This window comes from Bos javanicus, chromosome 22, assembly GCF_032452875.1.
Source record: "Bos javanicus breed banteng chromosome 22, ARS-OSU_banteng_1.0, whole genome shotgun sequence".
NCBI classification, from domain to species: domain Eukaryota; kingdom Metazoa; phylum Chordata; class Mammalia; order Artiodactyla; family Bovidae; genus Bos; species Bos javanicus.
The window spans coordinates 25,048,037-25,066,463 of NC_083889.1; the positions used below are offsets into that span (position 1 = coordinate 25,048,037).

The following is an 18,427-nucleotide window of genomic DNA, read 5'->3' on the forward strand; positions in this document are numbered from 1 at the left end:
AAATAGATGGGGAAACAGTGGAAACAGTGTCAGACTTTATTTTGGGGGTCTCCAAAATCATTGCAGAAGGTGACTGCAGCCATGAAATTAAAAGATGCTTATTCCTTGGAAGGAAAGTTATGACCAACCTAGACAGCATATTACAAAGCAGAAACATTACTTTGCCAACAAAGGTCCATCTAGTCAAGGCTATGGTTTTTCCAGTGGTCATGTATGGATGTGAGAGTTGGACTGTGAAGAAAGCTGAGTGCCGAAGAATTAAATCTTTTGAACTGTGGTGTTGGAGAAGACTCTTGAGAGTCCCTTGGACTGCAAGGAGAGCCAACCAGTCCATCCTAAAGGAGATCAGTCCTGGGTATTCATTGGAAGGACTGATGCTGAAGCTGAAACTCCAATACTTTGGCCACCTCATGCGAAGAGTTGACTCATTGGAAAAAACCCTGATGCTGGGAGGGATTTGGGGCAGGAGGAGAAGGGGACGACAGAGGATGAGATGGCTGGATGGCATCACCGACTCAATGGACATGAGTTTGAGTGAACTCCGGGAGTTGGTGATGGACAGGGAGGCCTGGCGTGCTGCAATTCATAGGTTCGCAAAAAGTCGGATACAACTGAGCGACTGAACTGAACTGAACCTACTTTTCTCTCTTCCTGACCAAAAATGCAGTCTGAGATCAGAAATGACAAAACGGTGTCCCTTTAACCAACCCATGGATGTTTTTTCTGGCCCAGAAGTTTCAATGCCAAAATTTAGATTTCTAGCTTTTTCTGAAATGTTAAAAGTTCTACCCATAAAACAACATTTGACTGAATTCAGATTTGTGACTATACCTTTTAGGCGTAGAACTCACTCTCCACTCCTTCACAGGCTTTTGAGATTGACAGATTGCCATTTTTTGTCACGACCATTGAGCTGTCTTTTCTTTTACCTGGCGTATCTTGTTATTTACGTTACCTGCCCGGTATGTATATGAGTTTGTGGCACATATGATGCTGAAGAAGTTCCCATGAAACCATTTTCATACCATCAGCACCATGGCAATTAGCAATTCATAGTAGCACCGTATTGTGTATCTGACCACATAGAAACACATGTGGGTCCTTAAATTTGAGTTGTAACTTTAGTCAAATCAACTTTGAATATACAAGGTTCTATAGCACAATAGAATGAAATGTGTTACAAGTAGAGAAAAACACCTGTTTTGTGCTGTCAAAACTCTCCCAGAGAACTTGCCAGTGCTAATCTGGGATTTCTCAATCACATCCATAATAGGAGGAAACCTCTCTTCTTTCTCTACGGGAACCTCTCTACATTTTTTTTCATGTGGTGAATTCATTTTGTCATGGAGTGAACACCTGTGTGACTACTTAAAAACCACAACACCAGGTGTGTGAGTATGAATGTCTCTCTCCTTTGTGTAATGCTCTTCTCACTGATTTCTCAGCAGGCTGGGTCAGGAAAAAAGCTTCAAACTGAATATAGAAAAAGGTCTTAAAGGATTTCTTAAAATATATCTATTACAAGCACATGCGCTGAAAATATTACAGTCAAATTATACAAACAGTTCATAGCCTTGTAAATTCCTTTTGTTTATACCATCATGTGAAAATGTTCAGATCTCCAGTACACAGTTGCAAGCTTACTGTAAGAGAGAGAATTTCAGAAAACCTAGTAAACCCTAAAATCTGGTAGATATTATATTACAAAATATTTAAAATATTGAAACAAAGGAGATTTGTTTACCTTTTGCTTTGTCTCAGGCTCTCAATTCCTCTTTTCCAGGAAATAGTGGCCCTGGGGAAAGCATTTGGTTTGCATTCGATCACAATATCCCCACCAACTTGAACAACTGAATACTTTTTAAGGGGATTTTTGGAGAAATCAGGAGCTGAGGCTAAAAACAAAATCACAGAATTATTCAATTACTCATCTAATCAATATGTTGTAACCGAAGAACTGATGCAGTATCTTAGATAGAATCTAATATCTATAAAATAAAAACTCTTTTTGAAGCTACTTCGCTCAAGGTGTTTTGGAGCTAATTGTAGACTTGGCATTTTGGAGTCACTGTTTCCATTTGTAAAATGAAGATGGCAATAGATATTACCTCAGTCAGTTAGTCTGGGTCTTGAACGAGGTAGCATTCAGTGAAGAAGGTTAAGTACCAACTGGCACAAATTATTTGCTCAGTAAATGTAGATTATTTTTGTTTTGGTAATGGTCATTGAGATAAAAAGCAAGCTAGAGTTAGGGAGGAAGCAAGTTATAAAAGGTCACATTTTTTATTGTATTTATAATAAAGAAGGTAAAGATGGTTTCACAAGAGAGAGCGCACACAATGAAATACCTTTTAAATAAATCAAAAGCAGTATATTATTATTTCAGATTTCTTTAGGCATACCATTAACTGGAAAAATGGAAATAGTTTGCCTTCAGTTGAAGCAGGCAAGCTGAGTAGAAACTTTAGCAACAACAACAGAGGAAAAAAAAAAAAAAAACAGTCTGTCGGTTTCAACTCTGTCCTCACTAGATAAATCTTGAACAAATACCAGTTCATAAGGGTAATAAATAATTAGACTGCCTGGGGATGCATCCAAGTCTTCTTAGCTGCCTGCCTGTGGGAAACTACGTGTCCAGTTCTCATTCCTAGCGTAAACTCTATATGAATTTCTTTCAGATATGCCATGTTGTCTTGTATGGCTTCTCTGCCCTTCCACTGACCTATACATGCTTTTTATTCTGAAACATGTTTAAAGAGAAGGTCTTCAATTTAGGTTATATTCAGCTGATAGCACCTACTCAATTCTTGACTGTAATAATCACGATATTTTAAAATTTAGTGCTTTTTTTCCCCTCTGTAGAACTATAGGTTCTATAAAGATCACTTTGATATTGACAGTTCTGTTTTAAGGGTTTAATACACAATAAATATTCAATAAATGATGATTGAATGAAGAAACAAATGAATCAATGTCCATCACCCACAGACTTATGAAACTTTGCTGTTTTACTTTATTCTTCCTCTCATCTCCTGTATTTATACTGTTAAGGAAATCTCAGGATGAAAGACATCACTGAGTCATTTATGGTGACAACTCCACCAGCTGACTGTCCCAGAATATCATCCTCAAACCTTCCCTTGAGGTCTGGGTGGTCACGTGACAGGGTTCTAGCTAATTACATAAAAGGAGTTTGATGTAAGGACCCAGGGAAATTTTGCTTTTCTAATGATAGGGGCTGTCCCCTCTCTCTTCTTTGGGTTTCAGTATGGACTTGATTTCTGTAGCTACAGCACTCATCCTGGATCCAGGAGGCTACAACCATGAGGAAAAAGTTTAAAGATCATCAAGTCACATTGCTCTTGCTCAGCTACCCACCCACCTCCCAACCCCCCATGAAGTTCTTGTGCATGTGTGTGTGCTAAGTCGCTTCAGTCATGTCCGACCCTTTGGGACCCCATGGACTGTAGCCTGCCAGGCTTCTCTGTCTATGGGATTCTCCAGGCAAGAATACTGGAGGGGGTTGCCATGCCCTCCCCTAGGGGCTCCTCCTGACCCTTGGATTGAACCCACATTGGCAGAGAGATTCTTTAACACTAAGCCACCTAGAGAGGCTAAAGTTCTTGTTGAAATAAAATACATCCTTGTTTAAGTCTGTAAATTGAGGTTTTCTTTTCTTATTTGTAGCTGAAAACATTTCTAATAGATGCTTTTTGAATTGTATTCAAAATCTCATGCTGGGATCAACTTTGGGGGAGCCACCTCTGGTTTGGTTTCACCCAATAGTGGGTTCCTCCAAGCCCTGATGTGTTACCACATCACCCAAAGCCGAGTAATAATTCTCACTTTGCATATTTTAGAAGCTAATTTAGATATTTCTCATTATTTCAAGAAAAAGCAATTTCTAATTTACAGAAAAATTGGATTCATATTACATATAATCATAGCTTGCTAAAATGTCAGTTTGAATTTTTTGGCTATAAATGAATGACTTACCTAATACTCTCAATTCTGCATTTGCATAAATTATCTGATATTTGTTTTCTGCAGCACACTGGTAGATACCAGAATCTGACACATTCAGCATAGTTATGATGAGTGTCCCATTTTCTATTTGAATTCTTTCCTAATAAAAGAAAAGTCACATAAAGATGCTAGTGCGTTAATGTAAGCATGCTCTTAACATTTGTGCATATCTATGAGCTGTTGGGGTATGAGACCTGTTGCTTATGAAAATGAAATTAATATACTTCAAGATTCCGGGCAGTCTTCTGGACTTTAAAAAACAATGGAAATGTTCTTAACATAATTTTAGTGGTTAGTTTATTTTATGTTACCTCATTTCTTTAAAAATTGGCATTGTTCTGCATAGAAGGTATGAGGTGGTTGGATGGGATCACTGACTCAATGGACATGAATTTGAGTAAACTCTGGGAGTTGGTGATGGACAGGGAGGCCTGGCGTGCTGCAGTCCACAGAATCTCAAAGAGTCAGACACAACTGAGCAACTTAACTAACTACCTTTCTGTTATGTGGTATATAAAATAATTTGGAATACTCTACCATTTCAGTTTTTTCAGAAAACATAGTCGAGAATAGTGTTAGACATGGATAGAGTGACTAGCAAATTTCCATGGTTTTCCATCATAAAGTCTTAAAAAATTAAAATATGATGACTCAATAATTTTCTAATTGAGTAAGTAACTTTAAGGAGCTAAATTCTTTTCTGCAGTGTACTATAAAGTATGCTTAAACATACTTAAACATACAAAGTCTGTTGCAGAGTCCAATTTTGGGTACAATTTTGAGTGTATTGAATAAAATAGTTTAATAAGGTAAATATAACTTTAAATATTTCATGGTACCTATCACCATCCTCTAAAGATAGTAAAAGTAGGCTGGAGGACACAGGGAATGTTGTTTGCAAAAGGGATGAATGGATTAAATTCCAATAAAGCTGAAACAAAGAACAGCCTTCTATTCAGGTTCTAAACAACAGACGTTCTTTGTGTCTCTAACTGAGCCTGTAAGTGCAAGTAGAGTGGTGAGCTGACACAATTATTAGGATAATTTGACGGGAAAAATAAACTCGTCTCATTTTCTATATGTTGTAAAGTGTGCTTTAATTTGAAAAATGTGGATAACTGCCTCAGTTTTCCACTTTTCTAGGTTTAGAGACAGCTATTAGCTTTCATAAAAACCAAGTTTCTGGATGATGATTGAGAGCTTGGGTTCTGAAATCAGGCAGATTATGTTTAGAATACCAATGCTAACACTTACTAGCTGCTTTGTGACCTTGGACAAATAGACTTTAGCCCTCTGAAGCAATTTTTTTTCACTATACAAATAATAATCTTATCTTTCCCGTAAAATTGTCATGAAGATGCCATTAGATAATGTATGGAAAATATTTAACACAGGGCCTGGCTCATATGAGAGTTCAGTGAATGTTGTTGATGATAATGATATCATCTGAATATGGATCAATCACTGACTAAGTGCAACTTTGTACAAGTTGTGTTTTCTACCCATAAATTTCTCATTTGAATAATAGGAATAATTTTAATAGTCACTTTGAGTTTAAGTATTAAATAAATTAGGATATATAAAGATTATACTACATTTCCTGGCACCTACTAAACATTCCAGAAACATACATTGTTGCTCTTAGTGATAAAATTTCCCTAGCAGAGTAGGTGGAAGTTTAACATCACCGTAGCTACTTACGTCCAGATTGAGGCGTTCACCATTCTTTAACCAGGTATACCAAGGGTCTGGCTTTCCACTGGCTTTGCATTCCCAAAATAAGCTGTCGTAGATAGACAAGTATGTATCTTGGATTTTTTGTTCCCATTCTGGCGGGGCTGTTTCAAAAAGAGGCAAGAGCAACTATTTAGCAAATTTATTAGCCAAAACATTATGCTGCATTTCAAGGACTATAGAAATCAGAAGGACTGCACTCATGATTTGAGGGAGGGAAAATGCAGGACCCCCAAAGTGGGACAATAGAAACTCTGTTGTAAATATCAGTGGTTTGCATAAGATTGATATTTGCCATCTATCAATTTGCTGCACATGTATAACAATTTTGGAGCTGTGGGAACAAGGCGAAAGGATAATTCCGTATTAGATATTAGTATATAGGTCAAGTTAGAAAACGTATATCAAATCTGAACTCTCTGTGGGCAAAAGGCCATTAAGTATATTTAGATTGAACTAACCAAAATAATTGTATCTATATCCAATATAATAACAATTCAATAGTCTGAAGCATAAATCAGATATCAGCCTCATCACATTTTAGTAGGTTTTAAGCAAGTTTTCCCCTGTGTATAAGTCTTGACAGGGAATGATAACTTTTAGAGTTGTATGCAGGTTAAGCATATAACTTTAATTCTAGGCATGAGTTTTCCAAATGTTATTTTCTAATCTGAGAAAGTTCAACATAGTTCTGAAGCAAAAAGCAACTGATATAATTGATGTTGAAATGCTATTTAAATATAAGGTAGTATTATCCGTACTAACATTCATGGAAACAGATGTGTATAAAATAAATTTTTTGAAATTATGATTTCTTCTATAATGATGATAGAAAACTCTCTGAATTTGCCATTTAATCCCTCTCCTTTGTTTAGGTCTCTCCTAGATAAGTTGGAGTGGATGAGCTTCCTGTATACTTGCACTTAATTCTCCCTCCAAATTTTATAGAGGGTTTTTTGTATAGGTGTTAGGTAACCTTATCAAGAAGTTGCTGTTCAGTTGCTTGATTTTGTCTATCTCTTTGAGACTTCATGGACTACAGCACTCCACACTTCCCTGTCCTTTGCTAGCTCCCAGAGTTCACTCAAATTCATGTCCATTGAGTTGGTGATGCTATCTACTCATCTCATCCTCTGATGCCTTCTTCTCCTTCTGACTTCAGTCGTTCCCAGCTTACAATGAGACATAGTTAGAAAATAGAGAAGCCTGATTTTGTACACAGAAAGTAGTCACATGTTTGTGTTTGGGAGTGCTGGCCAAGGGTAAGTTCTCAGGAAAAGGGAGAATCAACAGGAAAGGAGAGAGTCAATGCAAGAATGAGTTATTGAGTTGACCACCAAGTGGAGCTAGTGGTAAAGAACCTGCCTACCAATGCAGGAGACATGAGATGTGGGTTCCATCCCTGGGTTGGGAAGATTCCCTAGAGGAGGGCATGGCAACCCACTCCAGTATTCTTGCCTGGAGAATTCCATGGACAGAGGAGCCTGGTGGGCTAGGGTCCATAGGTTCACAAAGAGTCAGACACAACTGAGCACGCAGAGATGATTGTTACCCATCCTCTGTGCATGTATAAGGAATCTCTATAACTGCCTGGCCAGGAAAGAAAGAGGAAACATTTATTCATTGGCTCTAGTCCATAGTCATTCAAGGGCAGTTCAGGTATTAACTGGAGAAGGCAATGGCACCCCACTCCAGTACTCTTGCCTAGAAAATCCCACAGACAGAGGAGCCTGGTAGGCTGCAGTCCATGGGGTCGTGAAGAGTCGGACATGACTGAAAGACTTCACTTTCACTTTTCACTTTCACGCACTGGAGAAGGAAATGGCAACCCACTCCAGTGTTCTTGCCTGGAGAATCCCAGGGACCGCGGAGCCTGATGGGCTGCTGTCTATGGGGTCGCACAGAGTCAGGCATGACTGACGTAACTTAGCAGCAGCAGCAGCAGGTATTAACTGTTAGAACGTTCAGGTTGTGTGTGCTTAAATTTTGAGTAGGTTCTAGAAGGGGCCAAAGAAAACTGGAGCAGGAAACAAAATGGCCTGTTGTGCCACCGGAGATAAGGGTCTGTCAGGCTACACCTGCAAAATACAGTGGCAGCACTGGTTGGAGCAAGTGGTACTGAGAGTCTTTGAAATGATGTACAAGTATATCTGACTTTCAAGGTTTCTCCGCTGTAATCTTGCACTAAAAGAGAAGTTCCTTCGGGGAGCTAGTCAAGGAAAACAAGAAATCATGATGTCCCATTGTGGTGAAAAGTAAGCCAAGATGAACTCCTGTGGAAATCAGGGGAACCTCCAGTTACAGAACACGCTTTTTACAACCTTGAGGGATAATGGATGACACCCCTTAGAAGAACTGAATGTATTGATTAAACGGAATCATGTTTCTATTTAATATTTTAAAATTTTATAGTTTGTAGATACTTGTTTAGAAATTGCCCTATTATACATATGATCTGGGAGAAAAAATGAACACACACATAAAATCCACATAGCTTACAGGAGTTTCAGATATATATATATGCTTTGTTGCTTAGTGCAATAGCTATAACTTTAAGCTTTATTTATTTTTTTAATGTGTACATTTTTAGGATTCCAAAGAATAAACTTTTAAGTCTTCAACTACATGTAGGTCCAACTAAGTCAGAACTACCTGAAAAAAAAAAAAAACAAAAAACTTAGTATTTCAAGTCTACCATATAGGCTTGGGTATTGTTACTTATTTCACCCTCTCAATGGTCGTGTAAATCACTTAACTCCTCTGAATATGCTCCATTATTTATAATGATAGTAATGCTTTATAAACATATTTTGGAGGTTGTGTATTTGTGCTCAGTCACTCAATCACGTCCAACTCTTTGTGACCCCATGGACTCTAGCCTGACAAGCTACTCCATCCATGGAATTTTCCAGGCAAGAATACTAGAGTGGGTTGCCAGAGGAGGACCCAATATAAATGGATAGAATTCTGAAGTTTAACTTAAGCATAGCAACATAATGGACTGAGAGTCTTGAAATTTTCGGGTATTTTTCAATTCTCAAGAAATTGAATCAATTCTCTTCTCCTTTGAAAATATGTGTGCTATGTTGCTTCAATTATGTCTGATTCTTTGCAGGCTTCTCTGTTGATGGGATTCTCCAGGCCAGAATATTGGAGTGGCATGCCATGCCCTCCTCCAGGAGATCTTCCCTGCTCAGAGTTTGAACCTGGATCTCTTATCTCTCCTGCATTGGCAGGCAGATTCGTTTCCACTAGCACCACCTAGGAAGCCCTTTGGGAGCATATTGAAAACTAAATAGGTGAACAAGAAGCATTATTTTGTCTTATTGACCAATTACCCATTATTCACCCTCAAAGACCATTTGTACTTCCTAAATGGCTAGTTTGATTGTGATAATAGGTCATGTGGGGCTGCCCTGGTAACTCAGTTGTAAAGAATCTGCCTGCAGTGCAGGAGACCCTGGTTCAATTCATGAGTTGGGAAGATCCACTGGAGAAGGAATCCACTCCAGTATTCTTGGGCCTCCCTCATGGCTCAGCTGGTAAAGAATCCACCTGCAATGTGGGAGACCTGGGTTTGATCCCTGGTTTGGGAAGATCCCCTGGAGAAGGGAATGGCTACCCACTCCAGTATTCTGGCCTGGAGAATTCCATGGACTATACAGTCCATGGAGTAGGAAAGAGTTTGATACGACGGAATGACTTTCACTTTCACTTCCATACGTCTTGTGAATAGACTTAGATGACCAGGTTGAAGAGCTATGGTAGACTGGGCAGAATCTCATTTCAGAAGATTGTTCAAGGTTCTAATCTCAGATCTAGCAAACATTATTTGAGATCTTCTTCAATTCATCAAAGGTTAATTACCTATAATATCACTGAAAATTATTTCTACACTTTATTTCTATAAAAATTATGTGAATATTTGTAAAATCTTCTATGTAAGCTAGCAGTCGCTTTATTAATGTGAGAGAAAGTACTTTATTATTGATTTCCAGTTTATAGAGACCTCAATTTTATGGTTATGTTTTTTATCAATATATTTGTCCGTTTAGTAGAAAAATGACATACCTATTAGCCAAAGCTGGTGTAATATTGTGCTGCTCCTAAAAAAACTCCCAGTTACATCCTCACAATTTTATTTATAAAAGAATGCCAGAGTCCAGAGACTTTGGATTAAAAAATAGGAGCTATCAAAAGAATATGTGTATAAACTCAATTGACGGCTTCTGAAGTGGCTCAGTGGTAAAGAATCTGCGGGCCAATGAAGGAAATGCAAGAGAGAAGGGTTCGATCCCTGGATCAGGAAGACCCTGTGAGAAGGAAATGCCATCCACTCCAGTATTCTTCCTGGAGAATTCCATGGACAGAAGAGCCAGGCAGGCTACTGTCCATGGATTACAAAGAGTTGGACATGACTGCGTGACTGAGAACACATGTATAAACTTAATTAGCATACCTTCTAGGTAATTACCATACCTTAGACCTTTTAGTTATTGAAATATATGGTTTTTTTTCCAATTACTTTATTATTGATTATAAATGTGTCACATAGAAACATGTCACACAGAAAATGACTTTTGGCCATGTATAAATACAGTTTTTAAAGTCCTCTAGTATAGAGGACATGGAACAACAGACTGGTTCCAAATAGGAAAAGGAGTACGTCAAGGCTGTATATTGTCACCCTGTTTATTTAAACTTATATGCAGAGTACATCATGAGAAATGCTGGGCTGGAAGAAGCACAAGCTGGAATCAAGATTGCCTGGGGAAATATCAATAACCTCAGATATGCAGATGATACCACCCTTATGGAAGAAAGTAAAGAGGAACTAAAAAGCCTCTTGATGAAAGTGAAAGTGCAGAGTGAAAAAGTTGGCTTAAAGCTCAACATTCAGAAAACTAAGATCAAGGCATGTGGTCCCATCACTTCATGGGAAACGGATGGAGAAACAGTGGAAACAGTGTCAGACTTTATTTTTTGGGGTTCCAAAATCACTGCAAATGGTGACTGCATCCATAAAATTAAAAAACACTTACTCATTGGAAGGAAAGTTATGACCAACCTAGATAGCATATTGAAAAGCAAAGACATTACTTTGCCAACAAAAGGTCCATCTAGTCAAGGCTATGGTTTTTCCAGTGGTCATGTATGGATGTGAGAGTTGGACTGTGAAGAAAGCTGAGTGCTGAAGAATTGATGCTTTTGAACTGTTGTGTTGGAGAAGACTCTTGAGAGTCCCTTGGACTGCGAGGAGATCCAACCAGTCCATCCTAAAGGAGATCAATCCTGGGTGTTCTTTGGAAGGACTGATGCTGAGGCTGAAACTCCAATACTTTGGCCACCTCATGCGAAGAGTTGACTCACTGGAAAAGACCCTGATGCTGGGAGGGGTTGGGGGCAGGAGGAGAAGGGGACGACAGAGGATGAGATGGCTGGATGGCATCACTGACTCGATGGACGTGAGTCTGAGTGAACTCCGGGAGTTGGTGATGGACAGGGAGGCCTGGCGTGCTGCACTTCATGGGGTCGCAAAGAGTCGGACACGACTGAGCGACTGAACTGAACTGAACTGAGTACAGAGGTGTTAAATATAGCTAAGTTAAGAGTATTTTAAAAGCCGCAAACATTTTGACAATCCTGAGGTATATTTTATGGTTTATTTGATGTCAAAAAAAAAGTGAACTTCATGCAAGTGTGTATTTTGGCCTAGAGGAAAGAAGGCACAAGGACAAACATTAGAAAATATATGTTTTTATCATCTCTCTTAAGTCCATGAAAGATTCTGGTAACTGAGGCAAATATATTTTTAAATGAAGTAATGAGTTTATTTTTCTCTTATCTACATATCTGTAGACAATCTTGGGAAACATAAACAAGTACTGAAAACTACTGTAAGTATTATACTTCTCCTGTCATTTTCTTCTTTTTAATTTCTGCTTGGGATTATCATTAAGATTGTCACAGGCTGCTGCTGAACATATTAAGGGAAATATATTGAATTCCATTTTACTTTGTGTTATAAACTTCTATGGCTTTTAACACGACACTGCTCATATTTCAAAGGAAATTTTAATAAACAATAACATGCATAGACTATGCTGAAATTAAAGCCATATTTTAAAAATGGTCATTCCCATCGGCTAATCATTGAATTAAGCATCCTTACCTGGAAATGTGTCTTCTCTATTTCTCCTATGACACTTGCCCACAACATGCTAAACACTTTCACTATTCACTATGAAGGATATCACCAAATATTCCATATACTTTTTGAAATTCTATTAGCTCACCATAGAAAATGAGTTGACCCTTTGCAAGGTTTCTTCCTCGAAGGTTACTTGCAATACACTCATAGAAGCCTTCATCTTCCTGTTGAAAGTTCGGGATTTCAAGGATAGCTTGGGATTTGCTGTATTTGACTTTCCCCGGCAATGGGCTTCCATCCAACCTCCTCCAACTAATATCAGGGACGGGACTAAACAGTTACACCTCATTAGAATAGAAGATGGTTTAGTCTTTATGACAGCAGGATAAAATAAGAATTCCTTAAGCTTAACTCTCAAGGAAAAATATCAGTCAATCTACTACCTGTGACTAGTTTTCAGATTATGCAGTCATTCGCCATACACTCATCCAGCAATTTTAATAGTTTATTAAGTGCTTGCCATGAGCAAGTCACAGTAGTAAGATCAGGGAATAAATTGATGACTAAACATGTTTTCCCTCCTCATGTTGCTCACAGACTAGTGGGGAAAACAGACAATAAACACAATATAAAAATCAGATTTGTAAATTGCAATAACTGAAACAAAGGAAAGAGCATGCAGAGATAGTAACAGGATTGTATCAATTTAAATATGAAGGTCTGGAAATTCTGTGAGGATGTGACATTTAAGAGGAGGCAATTTCTTTCTGTATTTACAGATTCTAAGGCAAAAACTCAGATTCCTTTATAGCTAAATTGGTACTAATACGTAGTTGAAGACATTCATGACTGGTGAGCTAGATTATCAAGAGATCAATACTATATAACAGACCCAAATGAACTGGGAGTATAGGATCTGCTATCCTCAAAAGAATGTATTATTTATACATTTTTTTAATGACATAAAAAAATCTTTGCATTGTACTTTGTCTCTTTTCAGAAAGAATGTGTAAACAATTCCTTTATTATAGGAATTTAGCTTAATATCTTATATGTAATATATTTCATCTGATTACCTTTTTAAGCAGCAAAAAAAATACATTTTATAATATATGAATCTAAGTGTCAAACAATAGAGATGAATTTAGAAATTCATGGTTAAGAAGGCCTTACTTGTACAGATATAATAGAATGCAATGCAAATGTAGGCTATAAATAAAGTTCTAACCAGAAAATATTCCCTAATAAACTAATCATTTGAAAAATCAACCCCAATCTATTAGCACTAACATCTTCCTTTCTTATTTTCAAGTAATTTTTCATTCTTTTATAGATTTTCAAGTGGTTAAATAATTTCTGGTCTAAATGTTTTCAGCTTAATAATAGTAAAAATCATTTTGAAAAACCAAATTATAAACTTTGTAGAAGATGCAGGACTTTTTCCAAGTCCACAAAAATAATGCAGGAGAACCACCAATCATATACAAAGTGGTTGACAAATAAAGATCTATAGAATCTGAGCCGTAACAACCGCAGATAATTGGTGTTGATTCAGTAGAGGCTTCAAATAAAGCAACAAAATTGTGGAAGCCTCAAGAATTTTTCATTGGCCAACAATGAGGATCCTGATGTGCAAATCAAAGATATACACTGTGTAGAAAGTCATAAATGTGATCACACATATTTCACAGAAAGAATATTCACCAATCAATGTTTGATTTGTCTATTTTTCTCAGAATTAGCATACAGTGACAAATACAACTTGAATTTTAATTAAATACAAAAATAATAATTTTAATAAGTTTTGTTTTTGTCCTTTGAAAAAGCCTTGACACTATAACTTTAGGTTGATATTTTAGTAAAACAGCATATTCCTGCCAACAAGTAACCTCAGGTAGCTAGTTTTCTTATTCACTCATTTTATTAAATACAGAGCTACAAGTTCTAAATAATTATTCTAAAACAAAGTTCTAAAAGAAAGTTTATTCACTGATAAAGAACTTCACCAAGTCTGAGGCAGTGTTATCCAATTTTCAAAAATACATACAGTGCGTATGTGAACATGAAAATTTAGTATCTACAGGTGGTGAGGATATAAATGCCTTTTATTTTCCTTTTTCTGCTTATCTCAATTTTTCCATTATTTTTCTACAGTAAGGATGTATGACCCTTATAATAGAAAAATTCTAAGAAAATGTATTTACAAAGAGAAAAATAAATAGAGGCTCTGATATTTATCTGAATCCATGATTCTTTATCTTTTTATGATAGTGTATCTCTGAGGTTTATGAAAAATACATGCAAAACATTCAACTAAAAAAGGTTTTAACCTAAAACATTAAGACAAAAAAAATCAGTAAAGGCTGAATATTTTCCCATTGTTATATCATGTTCTTTATTTTAACTGTGAAGATAGGAGTCAATTTTTAACCTATTTATCTAAATCTCTGAACCAGTAATTGAACAGTATACTTTAATTACAATACCAACAGTAAGGGACCTTTAAATACTTCTCAGTATGGTACTTCTATATAGCCATTAGACAGACATAAAAATGATATTCTGTGAAAGTGGCATGTAAGACCAAAAACTGAGCAGTATAATCCTTGTGAAAAATCATGACTGTGAAATATATTTTAAGAACAATGCTTTATAGGGTCAGAACTATACTAGAAGGCAAAAAAATGTAAAGCAGACATGAGACTGAAGAGATATTTAAGCTTCTCACTTAAAGAACATCCTCTAGATAGATGCTTGTTTTTCTTACCTCAGTTATGTTTAGAGTGATACACCTTGCCTAATAAACCACTCAACTATGGAGAAAGTTGTAAGTTTCAGTGTACTGGTTTCTAACATAAGAGTTTCCAATTTTGAAGAAGGATTTAAGAATTAGACTCCTGTATTCTCAGTCTGCATCGGACATGTGTTTGTTTTTGTGTGTGCATTTTAATTTTCTTTGGGAAACCCAGTGCATCCTATCTTTAGTCCATCTGATTTGAATTGGATGGACTGCACCTCTGGGGACTTCCCAGGTGGCTCAGTGGTAATGAGTCTGCCTGTCAATGCAGGAGACATGTTAAGTTTTTTTATCCCTTAACATTCAATGTTAAGTTTTTTTATCCCTGGATTGGGAAGATCCCCTAGAACAGGAAATGGCAACCCACCCCAGTATTCTTGGCTAGAAAATTCTATCAACAGAGGAGCATGACAGGTTGTACAGTCTATGAGACTGCAAAGAGTCAGACACAGCTAAGCATGCATACGTGCACATCTGGATGCAGGAGTGAGCACAAAACTCAGGTCTTACCATTAGAAATTGGTGTATTGTGGCCACCATTGTGGGTCAACTATGGTAACTAAGACATCACAATCAGAAACAAGTAGATCAATTCTGGGACTGCCTTTGAAAGAGCTATTAAAAACAGGATCTTTTGTCGCTAGGTTTTCTCAGATGTTGGATGTATACTTGGCACTTCTAGGCAACGATTTCCAACAAAATGGAGACACTGTGTTTGAAAACCAAAGCTAACATAAAGAAAGGTAACTTGGAATTCTTCACATGCCTGTATTAAAGCGTGTCAATGCCAAAAAAGAAACCTCAAATATATCTGTTAAGCAATAGTCATTTTTTTTGCCTTATGCCTGTTTGCGTAGTTTTCCTGCTACTTTCATTTTTAAAAAGACTTGAGAAATGGGCTGAATGCCTGGGTTAAAAAGCTGTTAAGATATTTTCTATCTGTGTGATTGAATTGTATGACATGGTATTAGCAGATTTCTTTAGGATATTATATATATATTTTAATTTTATTTTATTTTTAAACTTTACAATATTGTATTAGTTTTGCCAAATATCGAAATGAATCCACCACAGGTATACCTGTGTTCCCCATCCTGAACCCTCCTCCCTCCTCCCTCCCCATACCCTCCCTCTGGGTCGTCCCAGTGCACCAGCCCCAAGCATCCAGTATCGTGCATCGAACCTGAACTGGCGACTTGTTTCATACATGATATTATACATGTTTCAATGCCATTCTCTCAAATCTCCCCACCCTCTTCAGAGCAACTAAACTATCAAAAATAGTCACTAAAACATTTATTTATTTTTTTAATTGAGTCTTATCAAGTGCATTTTATGGCTGCATTTCTTGTTAAAATTTCTAATGGGAGAAAAATCAAATTTTATATGATTTTGCAGATACTAATTCAATGTTAAGTTTTTTTTTTTTCAGATTTGTTATGTCACTACAAAATATGAATGTCAGGAGCCTCCTGATTACTACTGATCATGTGAGCTGTAGTGTCAGGGAGAATAACTGTAAAGCATAGATTACATAAAAATGCACGTTCGTTTTAATGAAAAGTTTCCATTTAGTCTGGGCACGTCTTATGAAGACAGTAAATGATGTAAATGTTGTAGATTTTAAAAGAACGAATCACGTGACAGTGGTGACTTATGTTTTATTGGTACAAAATAAGGATTATAGTCGGGCAGACAGCATGTCTCTGAGAAACTGTTCCAAAGAGGTAGGCGGAAAGATCAGTATATATGTGATTTTGGTGAAGGGAGAGTATGTTCAGTAAAGCACATACTTTTTGCAAAAGGCTTTTGCTAGTCATGAGGAGCAGTCATCATCATGATGAATTTTAGGGCTTTTCTAGATATCAGAGGATATAAGAATTGGGCTCATAAAATCAGCTCCTGAAATTTTCTAACTATCTGAAGACCTGTTCTGCCAGTTTTTCCCAGAGCACAGGTTACCTCGTTTCTGCTCTCTACCCTGAACTCCTTTCAGGGGATGTTGAAAGTCAGTAGCTACAGCAACACATTATTTAATCCTTATAGAGGCAGATGGCAAGTGCCAAAGGCAAGTGCCAATTAGTAGTTAACAATTAATTGCTTTAGATTTCACACCCTCTCTCTTTTCTGAAGCCATCCCAAGTGGACGGTGTGTGGGAAGAACTAAAGTCAACAAAAGATGAAATTATATTAGTAGTGAGTTCAATTTCAAATGTAAGCTAAATTTTCCAAGATATACCATTCTATGTAAGCAATGAAATACTAATACTGGTACTAATGTTAATAGCAAAGCTATTAGAATACTATATAGAGAGTACAGAGCAGAGTGTAATTCTTAAACTTACCAGCTATATTGTATTGTACATTTATAACATAAATTTTCTCATTTATTAGAATAGGGCTTGCTGTCCTAGTCACTCAGTCACGTCCAACTCTTTGCAACCCCATGGACTGTAGCCTGCCAGACTCCTATACACATGGGGATTCTCTAGGCCAGAATACTGGAGTGGGTTGCCATGCCCTCTTTCAGGGGATCTTCCCAACCCAGGGATCAAACCCAGATCTCCCTCACTGCAGGCAGATTCTTTACTGTCTGAGCCATCAGGGAAGCCCAAGAATACAGGGTGGGTAGCCTAACCCTCCTCCAGTATATCTTCTCAACGCAGGAATTTAACCAGGGTCTCCTGCTTTGCAGGCAGAATCTTTACCTGCTGAGCTACTCAGGAAGCCAAGAATAGGGCTTAATACTAGTATATACTTCACAGGATTATAGTGAAGATTAAATGGTATTAATATAATACATTTCACACATTTAACACCATCGAAAACACATTAAACAGTATTTTTGTGTTAATGACTTTAAAAATAATTTTAAATTATTATTGTTATCATTTCAAAATAAGAATCCTAGCTTATGTTTAATTTGTTTTCTATTCTCCTTTAAGAACTCTGTATGACTAGGCATTTAACATAAACTGATTTATGAATCATGCATAAACTAAAATCAGATCTCCATACTGTACATGAAATGGGTGCACAAACACGCATATATGTCTCTAGAAGTAAATGTCTTGCTTCTGCCTGTTTGATAGACTGACTGCTAAGGAGATAATACCTCTGATCATAGCCATCACGTTCCTTTCCTTATCATGAGAGCAGGGATCTTGCAAGTGAGCTATAGCATGCTTTGTTGTAAAATACTTTTATTTTTAGCTTGACAAATCATCTAGGACCATTGTGGTATGGAGGAAAGTAATTAGACAACTTTCACCAAAGAGGAAAAAAAATGCTTTGTGAGAAAGCTAAGCATTTATTTATGAATAGTAATAACCATTAATTGAGTGCTTACTATGTACCAGGCTTGTGACAGATGGTGTCCATATGTCATCTCAGTTTAATATTCAGCTGGAAGCTGCTAACAATCCTAATTACCTTTTTGAAATGGTACTCACGTTTAGACAGGTAATTTCTGCTAAATTATTACCTGCCAATTCTCTTCCACTTAGAGTTCCAGTACAGGCTAATTTATTGTGATCCACCTTCCAATTCTGAGTTGCCACCCATTCAGTTATTAGCACTAGTAGACTCCTTTTCCTTCTGTGGCTTCAACATTCTTTTTAAGACCTATCTAGCTTATCTATATTGATGATATCAGTGATGCAGTATTCCCTGGCAGTTCATTTTAATTTAAAATAAGTGGTCTATTTAAAATCCAAAGT

The 18,427-nt window shown here is 37.0% G+C and overlaps 1 protein-coding gene across 1 annotated transcript in view; it reads right to left on the minus strand.

The window, feature by feature from the left end:
* Positions 1 to 18,427, minus strand: part of CNTN6 (contactin 6) — a 319,039-nt gene that overhangs the window by 77,826 nt on the left and 222,786 nt on the right. Inside the window, exons 8-11 of the mRNA XM_061396383.1 lie at positions 12,057 to 12,241; positions 5,728 to 5,864; positions 3,997 to 4,126; positions 1,745 to 1,895 (exon numbers count right to left, since the gene is read on the minus strand). Coding sequence (XP_061252367.1) covers positions 1,745 to 1,895; positions 3,997 to 4,126; positions 5,728 to 5,864; positions 12,057 to 12,241 — 603 coding nt within the window. The remainder of the gene's footprint in view (positions 1 to 1,744; positions 1,896 to 3,996; positions 4,127 to 5,727; positions 5,865 to 12,056; positions 12,242 to 18,427) is intronic.